This window comes from Branchiostoma floridae, chromosome 12 (genome assembly GCF_000003815.2).
Source record: "Branchiostoma floridae strain S238N-H82 chromosome 12, Bfl_VNyyK, whole genome shotgun sequence".
Lineage (NCBI taxonomy): Eukaryota > Metazoa > Chordata > Leptocardii > Amphioxiformes > Branchiostomatidae > Branchiostoma > Branchiostoma floridae.
Window position 1 is genome coordinate 15,537,381 of NC_049990.1, and position 22,183 is coordinate 15,559,563.

Below are 22,183 nucleotides of genomic sequence, written 5' to 3' on the forward strand. Positions count from 1 at the left end.
CTTGGGTAGTGCTGGTGAACCGGTGAACTTAGTGTATGACACAGTCAGGCATGATTTCTCCAACACTCTGCTCTGTCGGACTGTGTCTACCAGGAACCAAGCATTTGCTTCCATCTAATCCATCCAGGTATAACGTTACTTCCATAATCCATTCTGTTCTTCTTGTCTATATATCTAGGATCGTACCAGGCAAGTCGGTCATTTAAGACTTTCCAGTACTTTCTGTACAAAGTTTTCCGAAGAGCAGATTTTCCCAGTTTTTCCTTGGCCTGGTGGGTTTCCCTCCCCGCCATTTCTGTGGCCTCCGAGATGTCACACAGGGGTCAGAGAAACAACTGGGGCACTCTGTGTAGGAATGGGTGGAGATTGTTGGCTCCGGGGACTGGGAGAGGAAAGTGTTGTTTTACCTCTAAACAGCACGTCATGAACATTACTTCTCTTTTTGTTGTACGGTCTAGTCGAAGACAGATCAAAAAGACACAAACTGTGGTACTTGTATTTCTGGCTGGTAGAAAGGCCTAATTACCTCCCAGACAGAGTTATAATTTTACTTCCTCAAAGGGCCAGTCAAGGGGCCGGGCTGACAGGCCAGGCTGAGTTCTCTGACAGCGCTAAAGAGTAGCAATTACTACGCCTCTCAATCAACTACATGTATTTTGTCCCTGGACAAGCGCCTGTTGCTGTTTTATTAAAAGAGACGTGACAGGTGGAGCGTCTGAGATGACCGGGGTCACATGCTTGGCGCTTAGTTCCCTTAGAGAGTTGTCTGGGGGATCGGATCCCTAAAGCAGTGTGTTAAACTGACATTTGCTATAAAATGAAAAACAAACTGCTGTATTCCAGCCTTGTTTTAAGAAGCAGTCAGTCCTTGTTATGTACATTGAAGAATAAATATTCAATCTTCAAACCTTTAACCGATAACGCGAAGGGGAAAATGTCAAATAAATGTCCAATCCTCTGACAGCACCCGTTTCTGCCATACCCAGGCCTGCAGTTACGTGGTGACCTAAATATGACCTCCTTTGTTTGGCCAAACTGCCTGTTGTAACATTTGCCACTAGATCAAATGTTACACTGTGAGTATGGTATCGTTGTTCTCAACATCAACCACAAGCGTCGTTTCTATCTCCCTTAATGTTGTTGTTTATCTATTTGCAGACCCTTAGAAATTTAAATTCAGACAAGTAACATTGAATAGATATCAGCTTATCTTGCTCGTAGGTGGCTTGACAATGCACTAAGTACATGCTCTCGACAATTTGTCTATATTCTGCTAGAGGGCGCAGCTAGATGAGAGGCTGAGAATTTCTGAGGGTATGAATGGGGGTATCTTGGTGGCCTGACGTGATGGCCAGGCCAGGTAGACAGGCCAGGTAGACAGGCCAGGGGCCCAGCCCAGCTCTTTCATCTAACCCCCACTGAAGTTCCAGTTGATCATCATCTTCAGTTCAAATTATGTCTGTTATTTCCACAGAATCGAAACAATGAGCAAATTGAAACACACCTTCACAAGCCATAGGTTGTTACTGGACCCCTTGCAGTCCAACTCGCTTCCTTTCTTCTCCATTTGTTCTGTAAAATATGGTAAAACTCCGGACAAAAATATCACAAACACAAAACTTCGTGATCAGTCAGCATCTAACCTGTGACCTCTAACCTTAGACACTTTGATAAAGAATTTGAAAATATGAAAAGATGGTAATAAATACTATTTTATACTTTACATGAATTTTAATTACTATGAGTTGTAGAGAATATGAAAGGAAATTTTGTTGGGATATCGTAAAAATTTGCAAAAACAGAAGATATCTTTTGACCTTTCACCCTAGGTGACAAAGATTTGGCGGGAATTTTCTGTGCAGAGTTCCTTTCGCGCTCTAGCGTAAAAACGGTCCAAGATGCAAGCATTTCTGAAAGGAGGGAGCTCTTCTGGACTGAAGTCGAAGAAGGACAAACCTTTGTCAGGTGTGGCTTCATAACATGTGCTCTTTTCCGCGATATATGTGTGGCTATCCTATAAAACTGTGTACACTCTCTGCCCCCCTCCCCACTTCTGTAGTTTGCGGTACAAGTTTTTTTGCACTACAACACTGTCCAATTTTCGTATGATTTAGTGATAATTGCGTCTTTCAGTACTGCTACAACTTAGTTATATCATTTCCGTATCCTGTATCATTCAGGGCTAGGGCAGTATTATTATTATTGTTAGTAGTATTATGATGCAGTCATGATTTGTTATAAGACACCTAATAATAATTTTTTTCCTAGTCACTAAGTCAGAACACAAAAACTTCAAGCTAAATCAGTCTAACATCAGACTAAGGATGAAATATGTTGCAAATATGTCCCCTTTTCATTATCTAGGAATGCGGCTTGCCTATGGCACATTTGTTTTAGCAAGTACACCAGGTCATCCCTACTCTTCTCAACTACAGTACATGTATTGATGTTTGATGTTGAGGCTTGCGCCTGAAGCTCCCTCATACACCGGGCCACCTGCTTTATGTCACCATCCGAAATGACAAATGCAATCCTTTACAACATGTCAAAGCTGGGGCCGACCCTAAGTAAACTGACAGATCCACAGAATTTAGTCCATATGGCGAAGCAATGGGATTTCGTTACCACTTGTACCACAGGGACATACAACCAAAACAACATGTACGCAGCTAGTAATATTATGAAACGGAACTATTACTATCAGTATGGGAAAGTGATTCTATCCATGTGGTCTGACTTATACTTCCAGATGCCAAACCAGGATCCAGCAAAGAGAGAAGGCAGCCCAATGCACCATGGGTGGAGAAATAGTAAGTACATGTACCAGGGCCAGGCACAAGTGCTGCAATGTTTTTGTTTTGTTTTGTTGTTTACATAGCTTGTAAACTGCATGGTGTGACAGTAGGGCATTTGGCCCAGAACCCAGTTAGAATCGGGCCTGATATGCCACGGATCTTGTGCCCTTGAAAAAGGCGCTTAACATGATTTTCCTCACTTTGCTCCGATGGAAATGAGTATTTAGCTTCAGTTAGGTCCTTAACTAGGTCCCTCTGTCAAACCTTACTCAGAGTAATTCTGACTGGTTCACATTACACTGCAGCATAGGTGGAGCTGCTTACAGATGTAGTCACAAACGCAAAATAATAATGACACATCTATGTTACTTTTCCAGCCGCCCACGAACCGTAGATGATGTCGCTTTCCAGGAGGAAGTTGTCGCCGTTCTCAAGAAATCCCTGCAAGGCGCTGATGTGAGATTTTTTATTCCTTTATGCATTTGCCAAATAATGTTTGTCATTATTTTGACTTGTGCCTCATATGTCATGTTTCCCTACCTACCCTAGAAAAACCTGTCGACCCTAGACTTTTTTTTGCGGTGGGCAGTGGAGTCACATAGTTTCCTATTAGAATTTTTATTCAGCTTGCTTCCTCTTGAAGTAAAAACACTGCTTGTCCTATACAATAGAGGATAAATATAATCTATTATGCACAAAATTAAACTTTGACAACAAAGATGTCTTCATGCATTTCAGTTCACTGTGTTCAGCTGTACAGTATTGTAATATGTCTCACTAAAGTTTCGGCCAGTCTAAAAAAAACGAATTACAAGAAAAAGAGATAATCCCTACCTACCGACCCTAATTTTTTCAGGACTGAAACAGGAACTAAAACATTTTTTTTCCTAGGCCTTAGTAAAGGACATTTTCTTGTGTTGCCTTATGACGTATACACCTGTTGTTTACCCCAGCTCCCCAACCTGCTGTTGTATGGACCACCTGGTACAGGAAAGACTTCTACTATCCTGGCTGCTGCAAGGGAACTCTTTGGGTAAATCTTAAACCTATTTAGCTTTCAAATCTCTTTGTCCTCTCAAGCAAAAATGAAAAAAATGAAGAGATTCAGCTGCTATGATAGGTTTCGATGCAAGGCTATAAATCTTTCTTTGACAGATATCAGACACAACTCAGCTCAATTCAAAACCTTCTAAGCATTGAGTTTTCTTGTATTTTCTACAGCCCTGTCCTTGTGAGTAGTTGAAATATGTTGGTAGTCTATTTGCGAGCAATCTGCCCACCCACCAACTGACTTAGAACATAGTTTTTAGAATGATAGACAAACGTAGTCACAAGAAATACCAGCTCTTCATTGGCTGTGGAAGGTTCCTGTGTTCTAGTGGCTAGTTTTGTCAGGTGGTTTGTTTTTCTGCTCATTCTAGATATTCTGTAGACAGGACATATTTTTTATAATGAACTTTTCTTGCTACATAATAGACATGTTTCATAGCTGTATAAAAGGAGTTGTCCTCTTGTTGTTTTTACCAAAAGACCATCATTGTGTTTTCTGTATCCTATTTCAGGGCAGACCTGATGAAACAGAGAGTTCTGGAGCTTAATGCCTCTGATGAGAGAGGCATCCAGGTGAGAAAAAACACCTTATTAAAACCAGAGCAACCCCCCCCCCCCCCATACTACTTTTGGGGGAAATACCCCTGCAGTTGCAGAGCAATCAGTTGGTCCAAACCTACACCACTTCAACCTTACATCAAAAGCTATTTGCCACTAAACTGTCAGATCATAGCATGTCCAGGACTAATGATACAAAGACCGTAATTTCTGCCACAGTGCCAAGGTCACACACCAGAGAGCCCAAAATTAACCTTGACCTTCGTCATGGCAATCCTACTCATTTACCAAATACTGTTACAATGCAGGGTAAACCTCATCTAAAGGTTCTTAAGCTATACTGAACACAAATATCCAGAAACACAGACACACTCCAAAAGAGGTAAGGTTTCAAATATGCTGTAAAATGGACTTGTCCAGTATGAGTAAAATATGTCACTCCCCCTACTGACTTTTCACTGTGTTGCAGGTGGTTCGTGACAAGGTGAAGACGTTCTCTCAACTGTCGGCATCAGGGACAAGGCCTGAGTAAGTGTCACAACTATCATGTGAACGTGCATGGATAAAACATCTATGTTTTAAAGTTTGCAAAGCATTATTTGGGCAATGAAATGAATAGCATCTTTGATTTTGATGTCCTCTTGTGAAATTTCTGTTTCTTTGCATGAATGAATTTTATTGCTCAACAATTGGACACAATATGTATGGCAACAGTAACAAAGCAACAAATACTGAATATTCAAAGAAAGGTTCTTTTATTTGTTTCCGTCATCATTGAAGACCAAAAGGAAAATTGTAGATTGTTCAGGTACAGGTACAGGTACCTCTGTACCAGTACTTTATATTGTGTTTAGACAGGTTTGTTACATGGCTTCCACTATCTATACTGTTTCAGTGGCCGTCCGTGTCCGCCATTCAAAATTGTAATCCTGGACGAGGCGGACTCCATGACAAACCCTGCACAGGTGAGGACAGGTAGATCAGGTAGACTATCGTCAATTCAGTTAAGTTTGCAGTGGGCAGTCATTGTTAAAGCAGGTTAACCTTAAGCCTACTAAGGTATGCGTTTAGCACCAAATTTGTATTGGTTATGGGGTTAGGCAGCAGGGAGAGGGTTAAAAGGCCTTCTGAGGTATTATTTATGTATTCCAAAAGATTTAACTGGGTCAGGATGTTGTTTCAAGACAAATTTATGGTACGGCAAGTGACTGTTTTAGTGTACAAACTTAAGATAATACTGCGTTTCTTTTATTTGCCAGGCTTCCTTAAGGAGAACAATGGAGAAGGAGACCAAAACAACCCGCTTCTGTCTCATCTGTAACTACATCAGCAGGTATGCACTACATCTATAAGTCACTGTGAAATCTTTGACCTGCCATGTGTACCCTAAGGCACCATACTTGGTCCACCACTGGATTGCCATCCTCAAGTAAAGGATCTCCCTGTAGCTCAATTGGTTGCAGCCTCACAGTTGAGCTCCTGGTTCCAATTTGTTTGTAACTGGGAGTCCCTGGTTCTAATTTGAGGAAGGGCATTCTGGGCCCTTGGCCGCTAATCTTTTGTCTTTTCTGTCGAATTATTGAACTGCAGGCCTTTAGATTAGTAAAGACTGGATTCTGTTTTTATGACATTCAGTAGCCTTTCTTACGACATATTTTCTCCATTTGACTACCATTCTGATGTGTTTTACTGTTGTCTTCTATGTAGAATTATTGAGCCGCTGGCATCCAGATGTGCGAAGTTCCGGTTCAAGCCGCTTTCGTCCGACATCCTCCAGAAGAGACTCAGACACATCGCTGAGGCTGAGAAGGTCAATGCCGAGGACAAGGTAGGGGGTTAAAGCTATCCTATGCCATGACCAACTGATACAGGCATTGGTATCACTATCAGTATTGTAGTTGTACCGCATATTGACACAGTTTCTTTGCTGTTTCAGTAGCAGGGTATATGAAATGGAACCCGTGACCTCTCAATCCCTTGTCTTCTAGCCGATCCGCTAGCCTAATGCGCTGGCCTATCACCACCACTTTGAAATGGTCGCGGTTTTTGCAGTGACCAGTCAATGCAAACTCAAAATGACCGCCAAATTTTCTGTTCTGTCTTCTCCAGACTGGTACTTCGCGACCTACCACCTTGTCTAAGTGCTACATGAATGCACTATGCGTTTTAGTCTTATGATGTGTTGGAGATGCCTGTTACGTTGAATATGCACAAAAACTACAATTAAACACAAACTCAATCTTTGAACATGGAATACATACATTGAATACAATCCCTGCTATGTATTCAGAAAGTAGATAGTATCTGATATGGTTAGTAGCCCAAAGCGACTGATGTGTCTGTCTGTAGTCTTCACACTGCACTTCCATGCGGCTCTGTCCAGTGGGTTGACCCCTGTTAGACCATGAAATTAAATTCCTGCCAACTTGCATCCATTTACATTAACCGTTCTCCTTCCAGGCGATCACAGCCCTGATTGACACCAGTGAGGGGGACCTGAGGAAAGCCATCACATACCTGCAGAGTGCTCACAGACTCAAGGGGGAGGACGCCATCACAGAGAAGGACATTCTGGAAATCACTGGGGTGTGTATCAGGCTCTGTACCTCGAAAATATTTTGGCTCAGGTTGGGCAAGTTTCCTAAAATTATCCTATCAGGCAAGTACATACAAAATTTACTTGCCCAAACCAACTTTTCGCTTGCTCCAAATTTGCTCGACTTTATCCTATGCATTTTCTCTTCCAGCGATGGAATTCTTTTCATTATTGGCTCTATTTTATGCTTGATGCCATGACTGTAAATAGTTGCAAGTATATCAAAGTCTTACTCATGGAAAAATCTGATTTGTTCGATCGGACAAGTGGGATGGGATATGCATTTGCCCGATCTGCATTTTCACTTGTCCGGGGCAATCGGGCTAATGGTCTTGTCCAACCCTGTTTTGGCTCCTGTTCCACCAAATGGCAATCTCTAAGCCAGCAGCCAGTGCTGGATCTGTGTAATCCTTAGGTTCTTAGAGTCCATTCCAAGACACCATGAGGGTTTTTAGGCGATATTTATAATTAGTCTGAATTATTTTGAATAAAAGAATATCTGAGCCACAATAATTAAATTATTTTCAAAAAATGGACTAAGAAAATACTCATTTATTTGAATTTCTTTGAATATTTTAGAAACATTTTGAAAGTAACTGTACAAAAATATCTTTATTTAGAATAATTGTGAAACCTCTCTGTGATTATTTCACATTTACAAATATTTACAAAAAATGGTAAACCTGGCCAAATGGTAAAATTGGTTTATTGCCCCCATAAAAGTAAGCCCTATTGTTGCATCTGTATATTTTTAGATTTCACTGCTGGGTACTGGTGGATCCTTTGTGGTGGGCCATTGTTGCATGGCACCCAACCATACTTTGCAAGGATGTGTGAATTACTATCTTCCCAGCCCACGGAACCATTTACAAAAAATGGTAGAAAATGGTAGAAAATGGTAAATAATGGTAGAATGCTGTTATCATTATTTAGAAACCATTAGAAGTATCCAATTCCACACCATGAATATTTCCAAAGTTTTACAGGACCAGGGAAATATTTATAAAGTTGAAACAGTGTTAAAAATATTTCTGAAGTATCAAATGTCCTAGACATATAATTTACAAAACTTTAAAATCAATTCTAAACAATGGCAACAAACATCCGCACGGTGACTTGGAATGGACTCTAATTGGAATATGTTGCAAGATGTAAAAGTATGATTTAAAAACAACAAAAAATGTAATACGGTTCTTAAAGTATGAAATCTATTGAGCAATCTGTCAAATATGTAACATTCTGGGTTTGGCCATTTTGTTCATAGAATTTTTACCCACGCATCACACATCGGTATGACTGCTAGGGAAAATTGACGAACAAACATTTACAAATATTAATAATCTGTCTCGAACAGGCTCAACCCAGTAAGATATCTGCTCTAAGAACAGGTCCTGACCTGAATACTAAGTTTATCTGTATCTGTATCTGAAATTCTGAACAAACTAAAACACTTTAGAGATATCATTCAATATCATTCAAAGATGACATCAAATTTATATTGCTGGAACACAATTGAATGTTAGAAGAAATGATATCTGATATCACATGTGCGTAAAACCTCCTGTAGCCTGTTGTTCTGGAGACCATTGTTGATGCCGTACTGTTGACCCAACAGGTCATCCCAAAGGACATGGTCTCACAGCTGATTCAGACCTGCTACTCGGACTCATACGAGAAACTAGAGAAATCTGTCAAGGTAAATTTAACTTGTTGCTGTTGTTACGAGGGGTGTTCAATAAGTAATGCCCCTGATCCACTTCCAGTTGTCTGATCTAGATGAAATTTTGCATGTGTAATGATTCATATCTCCAAGGAGCTTTTATCAGTAATATATGGGTTATGTTGCAAAAAATAGCTCTGAACTAAATGTGGTTTCTGATTTACTGGTGTTTGAACTGAGTCAGGTGTGAAATGGACCAGGTGTGCAATGGAGCCAGTTGAGTGTCACCAGTGATCCGGTTTTTGTATTTGAAAGGACGCACACCAAAGGAGACTTTTGATGAAATGAAAAAAACATTTATGGTGATGATGCCCCATCATTTGACCTTGTAAAACGCTGGCATCCTGAATTCAAACATGGCCGGAAGTCTGTGGAATCAGCTCCCAGACCTGGTAGTTTCTATTCTGCCATTGATGAGGCATCTGTTGGAGGACCAACCTGGGGTGTCCTACAAAAACGGTGTCCAGAGCTGCATCAGACGATGGGAGAAATGCATAACTCTGGGTGGTTTCTATGAAGAGAAAGACTAATAACTGTGTCAAGTTTCATTAATCTCCTCCTATGGGAAATGGGTCAGGGGCATTACTTCTTGAACGCCCCTCATACCGTTGCAATGCCCAGTGGCACAGAAGTCTAAGTTTTCTTGCTATTTCTGTAGCAGGGTATACTTTTACAGCAAGGATTTGCCAGCCCTTTAAAGTGCTTGAGACACAGAAGCCCCATTTTACATCCCTTCTTAAAGAAAGTGGAGCTCCGACCTAGATGTCCTGACCCTGAGACTCGAACCAGGGTCTCCCAGTTAAAACTTGATTGAGACCATGAGCTCAACTATGAGAGCTGCTAACAGTTGAGCCACGGGGACATCTCCAAGTTCAACTAATCGCAATGGTATTATTACTTTCCTGATTAGTAGTGAAACAGTTGGTCAGTATAATTAACATTAGCATTAACATTAGCGATGGTGGCATCTTACAAAATTTTAATTATTTGTAAGCTGACATAGAGATAATTGTAAAAGGTCTAATTATTTTCACTCCGCGTACCGTAGGTACGCTTCGAGTGAAAATATTGTTTTCATACGGTTTCTTCTTTCTTTCTTTCTCCTGTCGCGACCTTTAAAGTGATTCCTCTCCGTCGTTCCTGGACCAAATGGCCTGAAATTTGGCACAAGGGTACAGTGGGCCAATACCCAGACCCGTTTTTCTCATTTTTTTGATAGATACCTTTACAATAATTTTAGGGATGTTTTAAGGTCATTTTCTGGCCCGGCTGTATATTCATGTCTCCCGTGCCCAGGTATTACGTCCAGATGACTTGAAAGTTGGTAGGATACTGCGTGAGATACTTATTAAAAGGACCCCGGTATTATTTTTGGCCAAACGTCACTTCAAAATCATTTAAAAGCCAATTTGGCGGGGTATCTACGCATATTTTCACCGAGCTCGCGTTTCGCGCGTGTAACCATATATGGTCACGTTTGCACGTGCGTCCGTTGCACCATATATGGTTATGGACGTTTCCGCGCGTGACGTAAGCTGTTTACCTGCAGCTGTGCATTGTGGCTAATTGAATTAGAAGGGAACCAATATGCGCCCGACACTTAGCGGAAGCGATGACCTGATTGGTCAGCTCGGGTACAGCCAATGAGGAAGGGTTTTTCAACTTAGCGGCTGGGAGTACATATATGTCGCCGGGAAGAAGTCCGTTAAAAGTAAGTGAAAAATTGTACTGTTTATCTTAAAATTGGCAACAATACACAAACGCAGTAACAAATTTGGGTAACTTGTCGTCGTTATTGTGTAGTTTTTGTTTGATTTACCCACGTTTAGAGTGTCTGGATAAGCGATACCGTAGCGTCAGAATGCCGCGGTAAGTGGGAGCGCATGCATGGAATATTGTTGCGCTTTGCAGTGACTGATGAGACAGTACTAGTATTGTATCATCAAGCTTTATTGACACGACAAAAAGTACAGTCAATTTTGTATGGCCAACTTTAAACTGCAACGAAAAAAGAAAGAATACAGAGTATATCTTACAATTCTACTAATTAAACATTATGATATGATTCTACTAATTATCGGTGAAAAGTGTACAGTAGTTCTCTTCCATAGTAACGTTATATGATAGTACAGATTTTCAAGGGCAAATCTACTAGTACAAACGTTACACTATGTTGTGAATTGTCCATTCAGGTTGGTTGTACAAGAATATATGTAATCAGGTGTGGCTTTTTTTCTAATCAACAAACAAAAAGGATCTTCCTTTTACTCTGGGTGGCAGTACATGAAATTACACAAAGGAAATACTAATTATTGTATTCAATTCTATTTTCTACTGGAGGAAGAGGATACACCACCAGGACTGTTGTGCAGACAGGTGGGGTTGTGCCTTGATAGAGTGTGTCAATTTGACAGTGCTAAATTCATTATTGGTCGGGTGCTCGAACTAATTCCACAAAGTCTGGCCTGTCAGAGAACACAATAGTCAACTGGCTACAAAGGTGGCATCAACAGACACCAAGGAGAGGATAGCAAAGTCACGTACAAGAAGCGTTACTGTGACAGAAACACCAGCTTTATGTATGATTAGGCTATTTGGGACAATATTGTAACTATTAAACTAAGTGACAATTAGAGATATTATTATACCAACCATGAGTTCAAACATTGTATTTCATGACAGACATGAATAAGTTTTTATGACTTTTCAGACACCACGTCATGGTATATGCTGTGTAATTTAGTAATGCACTGTACTACAAACAGTTAATCAGAATAATTAGATAATCATAAACTCATTAGTCTATGTGGAAAATAAATGGGACGTTAAGTTTATAACAGACGTATAATATCTGCAATTGCTGCATCCTTTTTTCAGACAAAAAGCATGCAAAACATGGATTATTCTTTCTTATGTTCAGTCCGATTGATCAGGACAAATGGCACTGACATCTGACCTCTGACCACAATGACCGTCCAATGACCCTATGAGTTTGTGATCTTGAGTTGTTTTTGTTATTAAGTATGAGTTGTTATTCTTTTGAGTTTTCCTAAGTTGCTTGTATTATTTACAAACCAGAATTGGATTATTGCTTTGTTATGTTCAATCCTATGTTTGTAGTTATCTTTTGTACTTTGAGTTATTATTATTGTTATAGGGCTCCCTTGGAAATCAGTTACCACGTTAACTGAAGGGACTACCCTAAAGATCAATAAATAAAAATAAATAAAAACATTTAGATATGCAAAACAGACTCCGTGCAAACATACAGCCGCTAATTAGCTTTGTTCATCAATATAATGTATTAGCTGATTAACTCTAAGTTTAAAAACAGAATGCGATCCTTTTTGTCTGAATACAATGTGCATACATTTATATGTATTTGTAATGATAATGTAATTGCAGAGCAGCCATGATATCCAATTGGATTTTTTTTTAAATTGCACTTCGCTAAAAACGGCTAATAAGCTTAAGAGTTAAAAGTGTAGTGCAGTTTGTTTGGAGAGGTACCGGTCTGCTTGTATGAAGATTGGTTATGCTTGTGACAACCTTGAATAAGTGCAGTAACTGCCCTTGCCTTGTGTAAATAAGCAGGAAAACTTTAATCATAACCACGCTATTGTCTGCTGTGGGTACGTAATACCAACGTTTAGGGTCGCATAACGTGTTGCATCTGTAGAAAATTTCCGTTTGTGACATAATTTTTTTTCTTGAAGTAAAACGGTGCTCGCTTTGTTAATGTGTGAAACATTAGCATGCTGTGTGCGTGTTGTAATAAAGAAATAAAAGTTTGATTACCGTACAGTACTCACATTGGATTTTTCAAGTTCAATTTTGGAAAAGTCCATTTTTGCATCAAGGGGAGAGCGGAGTGAAAATAGCTGAATTTGCTCCTAAGCAAATACCGGCCTTTCTAGTTTTCTATCTCATTGTTATCATCTGTTTATTCTCACTTTACAGGATTTGAAAGCAGAAGGCTACTCAGCAGAGCAGGTTATCTTACAGGTGAGACAGTTGCACAGCCTGTCACTTTATTTTGTTCAGAAACAGTTTCAAGCAAATTGAATCCTTCCCCACCAAATGGTGCATCGGGCAGCACCCATCTCCATTTTTGTAGCCCTGGGCCACACAGTTTTGTGCAGTCACTACAGCAGGAAGCTAGTCCACTGGTAGTGGTATATGTATGCAGCTACCATTATCTTTCCCAAGTACTGAGTAATAAGCAGAGAAAGCAGCATATACCAGGTTTGTAGCCAGCACCTGTCCTTCAGTCCTTTGAAGGAATTTTGCAGCTGGGGACTGAAAAAAGTTTTCCCCATTCTGTCCCCTGGGACAGACAAAAATTGATATAAAAGATATAAAAAAAAACTAAAAGCCATGTGTTCTTCTTCACCATAACAGATGCCATCGAAGAGCTTTGTATACAAGCAAAATTTGCACCTCAAAATGCAGGAAATAGTGTTTCAGAGGGTCTTGATTTAAAAGTTTTCTGGAACTCAGACCCCCTAGAAATAACACGCAACGTCAGACCATGCCTTTGGTGCTCGATAGGATTCCCATTCAAAATCAAGGGGACTGAAAATTATTTCAGGCTGGCTACAACCCTGGCATATACCATTTTGAAAGTCTTTGGTATTACTCGGCCGGGATCAAACTTATGACCTACATGTACAAGCTGTAAGGCAAACACTGTACCCACTTGGCCATTGCACTGGTTGTGAATATTCAACAGGCTGTTACTTTATTTTGTTCCGAAGGAAGCAACAAACAACTGCTGGGCTCGAAATACTGGGTGCATGTGCAGGTGCACCCAAAATTGAAGCTGTGCACCCATTTTTTTCTGTGGGTGCACAGGCTGCACCCAAATATTTTCTTAGGTTTACGTATGATAAGATATCAAAGTATACTACTAGTGTAGTATACATCATATTCTTGACATCTAAGTGTTTAAAAGATGATAAAAATGTCTGTCATGGAACTTCTTTAAGAATTTAATAGCTTGTGATTAACTTTTGTAATTAGTTTTTTTCTGACGTTCTACTTTATCTTGTGTGGTGCACCCAAAAAATTTTTGGTGCACCCAATTTTTTAAGCTGGGTACACCAGTGCACCTAATCCAAAAAATGAATTTTGAGCCCTGAACTGCTTTTGCTTCCTTGATAAATAAATCATCCAAGAATGACCTGTGTTTCGTTCCCAGATCCATGATGAAGTACTGCCCAGAGAAGACCTGACAGACAAGCAGAAGTCGGTCATTGCTGAAAAAATTGCCGTAAGTCTACAACCCTTACATGCAGTGTACAGTTGTATTTCATTTTTTTTTACGAAAAAGCACTTTTATTAAATGTTAGCCATACATTAGAAGTTCAATGTTAGCCATACATTAGAAGTTTTAACTTAACACTGTCTGTTTATACCCAATCTCAAGAAGCTATACTGAACAAAATCCGTATTGCTGACAGGCTATTCCTTTCTACAACATCTCACCAAAGTTGTACCAATCAACTTTGTAGGAATCTTGTCAAAGACTTCACATGCAGTTGAAGTGTAAAACTAAAAAGGTTTTATGTTCAGTGTGGTTATGGTTTCTTCTTAGGTAAACAAAGCTATGATAGCACATACATTGTGTACATTTTATCAGTCTGCAAAGAATCTGTACCTTATTCCTTTTAGCTTAAAATTACTTTATGCTGTTTATTAAATTCCTTTAGACGTGTTTTCATCTTTGATGATTTATGGCGTACATCAGCTGTTTTAATTGTAATCTGAGGGACGATATCTAGGATATGTGATCACTTCCTTAGTAATGTATTACACAATTCAGCTTATGGGCTGCTATGTTTCACAAACAAATCATTCTTTCATTCATTCATTCGTTTATTCTTTTCTTTCCAGGTTTGCGACCAGCGACTGGCAGACGGAGGGGACGAATTTCTGCAGCTCATGGACCTGACCTCTGTGATGATGCAGCAGTTCTGTCACCCCGGCAACTGACACACCCATCGCCATGGCAACCTGTAACCTTGACAACTGATGCTTTAGATACTACAAGAAGAAACTGATCTTTTATGAATGAAGGCAATTTTAGATGTCCAATAGGAGACATTGTAAGACAAAGTCATACTGAAGACAATTCCAATAGAAAAAACAACCGTTTCTAAAATCATATCCAGTTGCTTGAGTAACTGCTTTTTTGGCATATCTTATTACCTGGATGTCTAATCTTTATCGACGAACCTTTGGTAACACTTACGACAGGCTCATTGACTTGCTAAGTGATTAAAATTTGTGTGACCCTCTACAAGGAATCCCTCATTGTTTTTGTTGATCTGAAAAGATACATTTGTACTATAAAATGAATTTGTAACTGTTGCCATTGCAACTGATGAGGGAGGGCAGTCAAAATTAGATTGTGATCCAAAGTATAAATATACATGTATAGGCCTCAACTTTACTGTTACACAGATATAACAACCCTATCTGCACTAGGTGTAGGAATAGACCTTCCTTGAATGCTCTTTACCTTTTGAAAGACTCTCATTGGTATTGGTACAATATGTGAAAAATGCATAAACTGTAAGTGTAGATTTCTACCATTATACATGTATACCCACAGTTTACTTGGGTTTTCGAAGAGTCTACTATATGCAACATTCCTTGTAATAAAAAACAGAGACAAAAAGAGTGTACACTTTTATTGGAGTTACTTTATTGCACAACAGTTGGATAAGATACATTGTACATCATATAAAGTATAGCAACTGCTATTTTATATATCAGTGGTAGGATACCAAACTACTCTACAAGAGACTATGTTTATGGGATGTCATGAGACTGAAGGGAGTCTTTGATTTCTGTTAGCTTGGGCCAAGGAAAAAAATGTTTCTGTGGTTACCTAAGTAGATAAGCTGATAAGAAACATCTTTTCCTCATCTGTTGAAACATCTGTTGCAACAGAAACAGAAAGATCCACCAAACCTACCCCCCCCCCTGATGCCTTTCAGTGTTGCATTTTGATACTGTTTTTGTCCAATCACTATGAGTGAAATCTAGAAAAAATGTACCCCGATACCATATACCTATTTCTTTTCAAGACTGTAAACCAACTCACTATTTTTTCCAAGGTCTTACCAGTGACAAAATATACATTTCCTTTCTATGCATTTCCCTGTGACAGTTGTTTTTTTGCCGCCCATGTTAGTGTCTTCATATTTCTCTCTAGCATAATCCTCCGTTCCCATGTTAATGATGATTGACAAGCGATCCTCTCACAGTGATCAGAGCGCTCTTTGCACTGTTAGAGGGACGTGCAAGAAGGGCTCTGGCACTAGGCGAGGTGCCATTCTATTCTGGGAAGACCTGGGATCTAATTGCTCAAAAAAGATTGGAGAATTCCTCTGTATGAACGCAATTGTCTCTGACAAAAAGACAACGTCAAAGACTGTCTGAAATGTCTGACCATTTTCTAATTTTTATCAAGTTGCTTGAGTAACTGTTAACTTGTGTATCTTATTACTGGGTTGCCTAACCTGTATCGACGTAAAAGTGTCTTTAATTCGAAAGTCTGTTTCTATCAACATTTAAGTCTCAAACAAGTGTTTAGGTACTAGTAATATGTATTTGCAGGCTTGCATTCCTGTTGGTTTGTGTTGAAACTGGCACGAGAAAGCGAATGGGCGACAGAGATTCGCCTTGTAGGATCTTACAGCGAACCTCAACCGACCACTAGCTCTCACATGCCATACTGGTTTCAGTTGCCACCTAGTCATTTAATGGTGTCTGTAGTCACCTACAACTGTTGTTCCAAGGGCAGTTTGCGATTTTGCTGTTTCACTTTCAAGATAACGTGTGGCATTGTGGTGGCATAGCAGTTATGGTATTTGACCCAAAACCAGAGGTCCATTGTTCGAATCCCCTAACATGCCACCAATGTTGTGTCCTTGGGAAAAACACTTTATACAACTTTCCTCACTCCACCCAGGTGTAAAAATGGGTACTTGACTTCGGTTTGAGAAGTAAAAGACAGTGGAAGGAGAGGGCTGGGCTCCACCTTCCAATACCGTACCCTAGACACAGTGGAAAACAACCCACTGCCCCTACGGCCTCAAAAAGGCTTTGGGACTACCTTTACCAAGGAAACACTGCAGTTACCCTGTGTAAAGTGACAAATGGCTAAGACAGCATTAACATTGAACAGCGCTAGCTAACACAAACACACATGTTTGTAGATGTTTAAATAGTAGCACAGGAGAACCCAATGACTAGAGGTCCAGCCGTAGGCTCGGTATCCAGAGTTCACGAGCCACGGTGGGACCACTGGTCCTTACGGTCCTCTAGATCAGATCCTTGGAGAATACCGAAGAACTGGTCTAAAAATGATAACAGTGTATTGGTACACTATATAAAACCCTGAGTAGATGTGCTTAGCATATAATTACTATACTGCCCAGTGGGAATCGAAAACAAACAAAACTTGAGAAAAAAAAGCTTGTTATTACCCGGTGGGCATGGTTTGGAAATGTGACAAGCCCGACTGTGAAAGCAGGTGTGTCCCTTACTGCAGGACCTGGCCTTTGAGGAATCAAAATCAAACGAAACTGCAATAAAAAAGCCTGTTATTAAATGGTTGGGCATTGGTTTGGAAATGTGACAAGCACAGCTGTGAATGTTGTGTCTCAATCTGCCCAGTAGAATCAAAATTCAACAAAACTTGAAAAAAGTCTGTTACTACCTGGTTGGGCATCGGTTTGGAAAAGTCACTGACAACATGTTTGTTTTGTTGACTTGGAAAACTGGTGTCTCCTTTACTTTAATTCAGTACCTGGCCACAGACTACATTGGCTACGTCTACGTCCCCTAGCCTTTGAAATTCTGACTGAGGCTTTACCGGTGAGATGATCCACGTTGTGACGAGTTGGTCAGTTGGTCAGCTCGGTGTCCAGTCGTTCAGCCCACCCCTGGGAGCAGTGGTTAGTCGAGGCTCGTGATGTCACAAAAACACGCGAGTCTCAACCGACCACTGAGCCCAGAGGCAGGGAAAATGTTAGACGGTGCAAAGAAGACATTCTGGTGGTTTTTCGTTGCTCTGGGAAGCCTCAACTAAAGCAGAAGACAGAAAAAAAGGGCAAACTGTTATGAGGGCCCCAATGCCCTTTTCCGTAGAACGTAATCGGCGGTTTTAATTCTGCGTACTACGTAGAGAGACCGTTCGAATTCAACGTAGAGCGTTGTCGGTGCATTTTGCGTCGAACGATATTGGCCTCTTTAATTCAACGTATTACGTAGAAGCTAACCGGATTTTACCGTAAAACGTAATTCATATGAATTTTTCGTAAAGCGTAATCAAAATTTCATTCAATCTAACTAGTTAACCGGCAAACTTTACCCGTGAAAATGCAGGAAATTGCGTTTCAAAGGGTCCGGATTTCAAAATTTCGCCGGACCTTCCTTGCGATAGCTCGCCCATTTGGGCACTGGACATGGTGAAAATATCTTGCGGAAGCATCGCCACCCAGAAATCTTTTTAACTAGAAATTTCATTGTTGAACTTAGATTAGTTTACAAGCAAAATGTGGCCCTCATATGCAGGAAATGATGTTTCAGATGGTCAAGATTTCAATTTTTCTCCAGACAGCCTTTGCGATGGCTTGCGCCTCCGGCGCTCGTCGCCATCAAAAATCTTTTCTCTGACAGAAATGGCAGCAAACTTGTCCCTCAAAGTGCAGGAAATGGCGTTTCAGAGGGTCCAGATTTCAAAATTTCCCCGACAACCTTATACGATGGCTTATGTTTTCGGTGCTCGAAATCTTGAAAAGTATGCTGGGGGCGTTGCCCCTCAGTCAAAATATGTGAATTCTAATAGTAAAATATTCAAATAACTTAGTCTGTCAGCAAAAGTGCCGTTCAAAATGCAGGAACAACGTTTTTAGAGGTCAAGATTTCACAATTTTCAAGAGGGAGCATTCCCCCAGGCCCCGGACGCCCCTAGGATTGTTGCGCCTCCGCTTTTGGCGCTTCGAGTGCTGAAAATTACGTCAATAAGAAATTTGCTGTTGCCGCCTCTGGCCATAAAGACGGGTGCTTTTATATCGCCTTAGTAAAGTTTGAATCTTGTTGATGGAATTGTCAGTTTTGTTTAGATCTCCTCATGTGTTCTGCCGGCGGCGATGGGGAGTTTTGGTTTGACATTTTGCATCAAGTATCATTAGAGCTTATTGGAAGCTAAATAAACATCGCATTGGCGTAAAAGTTCAGCCAAAAGACGGTTAAGATTTGCATAATGCAATTCGTAATTTAGCGTAGAGCGTAAAGAAGCTTCCTGAATTTAGCGTATTACGGTAGCCGGTCCCCCGAATTTAGCGCAGAGCGTTGTCGGGACCCCCCCATTGGGGCCCTCTGTTATGTTAGTAAGTGGTCAAGGCGTTCTCATGTTCTAAAATAATTTTTTCCTCATACTTTTTTTTTATTTCGCAGACAAAATCACGAAGTAGGAAAAGATTCATCAAACGTAGTTGGAAAGTGCTTGGGTAATACTACAGTCACATTTCTAAACCGGCGACCGCCCGGAAATATAAATGAGACAAACAAAACAAAGTGTAGTGATGGCACAAGAGGTAGAAGAAGCAGAAAAAGACAACAAAACACACCATGACACCAAAAAATAGTTACGAGCATAATTTTTGTATATTCATGTATGCATTCGTTTGTGCTTCGTTCCCAAAACAGGTTAGGGTCCCGCTTTGAAAATGTGAATGTGACCCAAGCATACGGTAGAGACCAATGTGGTCTGTGCGAGGTCTTCCCCTTTCTGGTTTGCCGAAAAACATCAATGTACAACAATAATTACAGATGATAAAACAATTGAATAGACAAGAACTAATAAATGAAACAACTTCATGAGAGATGTAACTATCTTGTGAACAATTTTAGGAACAATTTTTAGTGGAATCAGAATTTTACCTTTAGAGAGAATCAGACGATACTGAGTGCCCATTTGATGGGATTAAATGGCTGAGCTCGGCTAACGATTTTTAAGCGGGGCACGTTTTAATGGATGGATTAAACCTGCAACAATAGCAAAGGCCCTGGCCTGGGAACTTGAGGATTTAAGTACTAAACCCCCCTCGGAGGTCTGTGTGTGGATTCCTATATATAGCTGGGTTACGTTGGACCACCTATTAGTAGTCTCTTTCGCAGGCTTTTAGGAGCGCCGGAGTTAACTTTTGAGGGGAGCGCTAATTCGCGATTTTCAACGTATGGGGCAAGGTTCTTAGCTGGGAAAATCGTATGTGCTACCCCGGCCAAAAGCAAATGCGATCCTTCCAGCCTTAAATCCTGGCCCAATATGTTGAAACACGCAAATCAGCGCTCCCCTAAAAAAAAGCAAAAACGCTCTTGAGAAAGCTGTAAAAGAAACTAATCTATTAGCCTGTTCCACTGATGATTAGGTAAGTTATATACGTTTCAGGCACATTTCTATCCATATATATGGTGACAAATTGTTATAGATTCCGGAATGCCAGTGAGTTATGATTATGAGGTTTCTTTTTCCTTCAAACCACTTCTTATTGCCGACTGAGAAAAAATTGTGGAAGAGCTACGACTTTTTTTTAAATAAGATATCTACTAGGACGGCATAAACAAGCTATATAACTGAGTTTATGATTACTGTGAGTGTTGGACCATTGTGAGAATAATGACAAAAGAATAGAAGACATTTCTACAAGATCTAAAAAAAAAACGACGTCAGGCGCGTTTTCTGTCATGTCATGTGTGGGGCGATGCTGCAAATTCTGCTGATCATTCTCTAAAATCCTACAAAACGGTCCGTCAGAAAGTTATGGGTAACAGTTTGTTGCACTCGGGCTTTTTGTAACCACTATCTAAAAGTCTAGACCTCTATTAGGGGGTGCAAAGCTAAAGTGATACTAGAAGGTAACAAGTGTGCGCACACAACAGGTGCCGATAGCCTAGTAGTCCCAACTCATGTACTCCCGATGTCTGTATTCTGCCATGCCACGTGGCCTTGCCAAGTCACAGTTTTTTCGAGACCCTTGTGCATCGAAGGGTAGCAAGACTCCTTGCTGTTGCAGGTTATAACTTATATCTTCACAGGGATGGATTGTTATCCCTCTGACTTTGTCAATTAAGGACCAACCGAATCTGTTCGGAGCCCGTCCACACGCACCAAAAGCAAGTAAGGACCCAGGCTCTACTAGCACAAAGACCAAAAAGACTGCCGGTGGTCCCGTTATAGTCGATCAATCTGATATCAAATCTCTTTTCCACCGGGATTTCATAGCTATAGATACCAACAAGCGAGCCTTGTGTTGGTTATCTCTTTTTTGTGTGGCTCAAATAGGGCATATCATGTGGTCTTAGATAAATTTTTCGACTGTTGAATGTTGAAGAAGGGCATGCGCTAATATACACACTAGGCAGTTATGTACTTGTTACAACGGTAAAGACATACGTTAAGTTATATTATTACAACCAGTAGGTACCCATCTGAGTACGCCCCCTCCTCGAACATCGGACCCCCATTCTACAACCCTTCCGAAAGACTTATGCAGCTCCAACCAGTATTCCTTTCCCCGGATTCGAACCGGAGTCTCCCAGTTACAGACTCATTGGAACCAAATTTCACCTGTGAATCCACTACCAATTGAGCTACAGGGACATCCAACCTAATATGGCTAGCTGGCCGGAGGATAGAAAAAGAAATTGACAAACACACACCTGTTAGAGTTCTCGCCGGGTCCCCGAAAGAGAAGGGCGCGCATAACAGAGAAGGTGGCCTGGTCTCGGCAAACTGCGCACTCAGAATGAAGAATATTCATACGACCGCGTGTGGGAACGAACAGATAGATAACCACACCTACAAACGTGCTTACACCAAATGATACTGTTGTAGTCTCGCACAGACTTCACGAAAAAGCCGTCTTTCTCGAAAACGTTCACGAAGCGACTGAGACAAAGCGGGCGCTCCGCGACACTTTTTATACCCAAAGTCTGTTTACCGAAATAGATGGCAACTTCAGATAACCAAATCCATTGATAATACAGAGTTTTTCATCGAAGCTTAGCCCACGTAGGTGTCTGCTTAGTGACTATCTGGTGTGATGAGATGAGATGACAATAGGCGGGTATACCGTATATAGGACTGTCTCTGTCTAAACTCCGCCCACCTGGTGTAATTGACACGCTACAAACTGGTACCATCCGGAACCAAGTGGTGGAGATGTTTAGAAAAGCACCACCTCCGCACTTCAACGAGTTATCTAATCTCCAAGCAGATGTTAATGTAGAAAATCGCAATGTTTTCTTGTATTCTGGTATCCAAATTTACTGTAGCTCCCGACTTTCTTACTGTCCTCTTCGCAAATAGTTACTACCTCAATGTATAGAAGCAACTCGGGTTGTCATAATGTGAAGATGACTCCCTGGGAAATGAATGATGAAAGG

At 40.6% G+C, this 22,183-nt stretch overlaps 2 protein-coding genes across 4 annotated transcripts in view; one reads left to right on the plus strand and one right to left on the minus strand.

Annotated features, from left to right (window-relative positions):
• Positions 1-1,664, minus strand: part of LOC118427778 (general transcription factor IIF subunit 2-like) — a 14,828-nt gene extending 13,164 nt beyond the window's left edge. For all 3 annotated transcript variants that reach the window (XM_035837706.1, XM_035837708.1, XM_035837707.1), the window contains exon 1: positions 1,505-1,664. In XM_035837706.1, coding sequence (XP_035693599.1) covers positions 1,505-1,567 — 63 coding nt within the window. In that variant the 5' untranslated portion in view covers positions 1,568-1,664. The remainder of the gene's footprint in view (positions 1-1,504) is intronic.
• Positions 1,665-1,873: 209 nt separating this feature from the next.
• On the plus strand, positions 1,874-14,767 carry LOC118427207 (replication factor C subunit 4-like). Its single transcript, XM_035836843.1, has 14 exons — positions 1,874-1,965; positions 2,750-2,810; positions 3,173-3,251; positions 3,749-3,828; positions 4,358-4,418; positions 4,873-4,931; positions 5,299-5,368; positions 5,663-5,736; positions 6,111-6,231; positions 6,864-6,989; positions 8,615-8,695; positions 12,680-12,724; positions 13,920-13,991; positions 14,615-14,767. The coding sequence occupies exons 1-14, from the start codon at positions 1,899-1,901 to the stop codon at positions 14,711-14,713; spliced, it is 1,095 nt and encodes a 364-aa protein (XP_035692736.1). The 5' UTR covers positions 1,874-1,898; the 3' UTR covers positions 14,714-14,767.
• The last annotated feature ends 7,416 nt before the right edge of the window (positions 14,768-22,183 follow it).

Coding starts and splice junctions, on each gene's coding strand:
- LOC118427207 (XM_035836843.1), top strand. CDS start 1,899: ATGCAAGCATTTCTGAAAGGAGGGAGCTCTTCTGGACTGAAGTCGAAG. Junction 3,829..4,357: donor GCTGCAAGGGAACTCTTTGG/GTAAATCTTAAA, acceptor ATCCTATTTCAG/GGCAGACCTGATGAAACAGA. Junction 13,992..14,614: donor TCATTGCTGAAAAAATTGCC/GTAAGTCTACAA, acceptor TTTTCTTTCCAG/GTTTGCGACCAGCGACTGGC.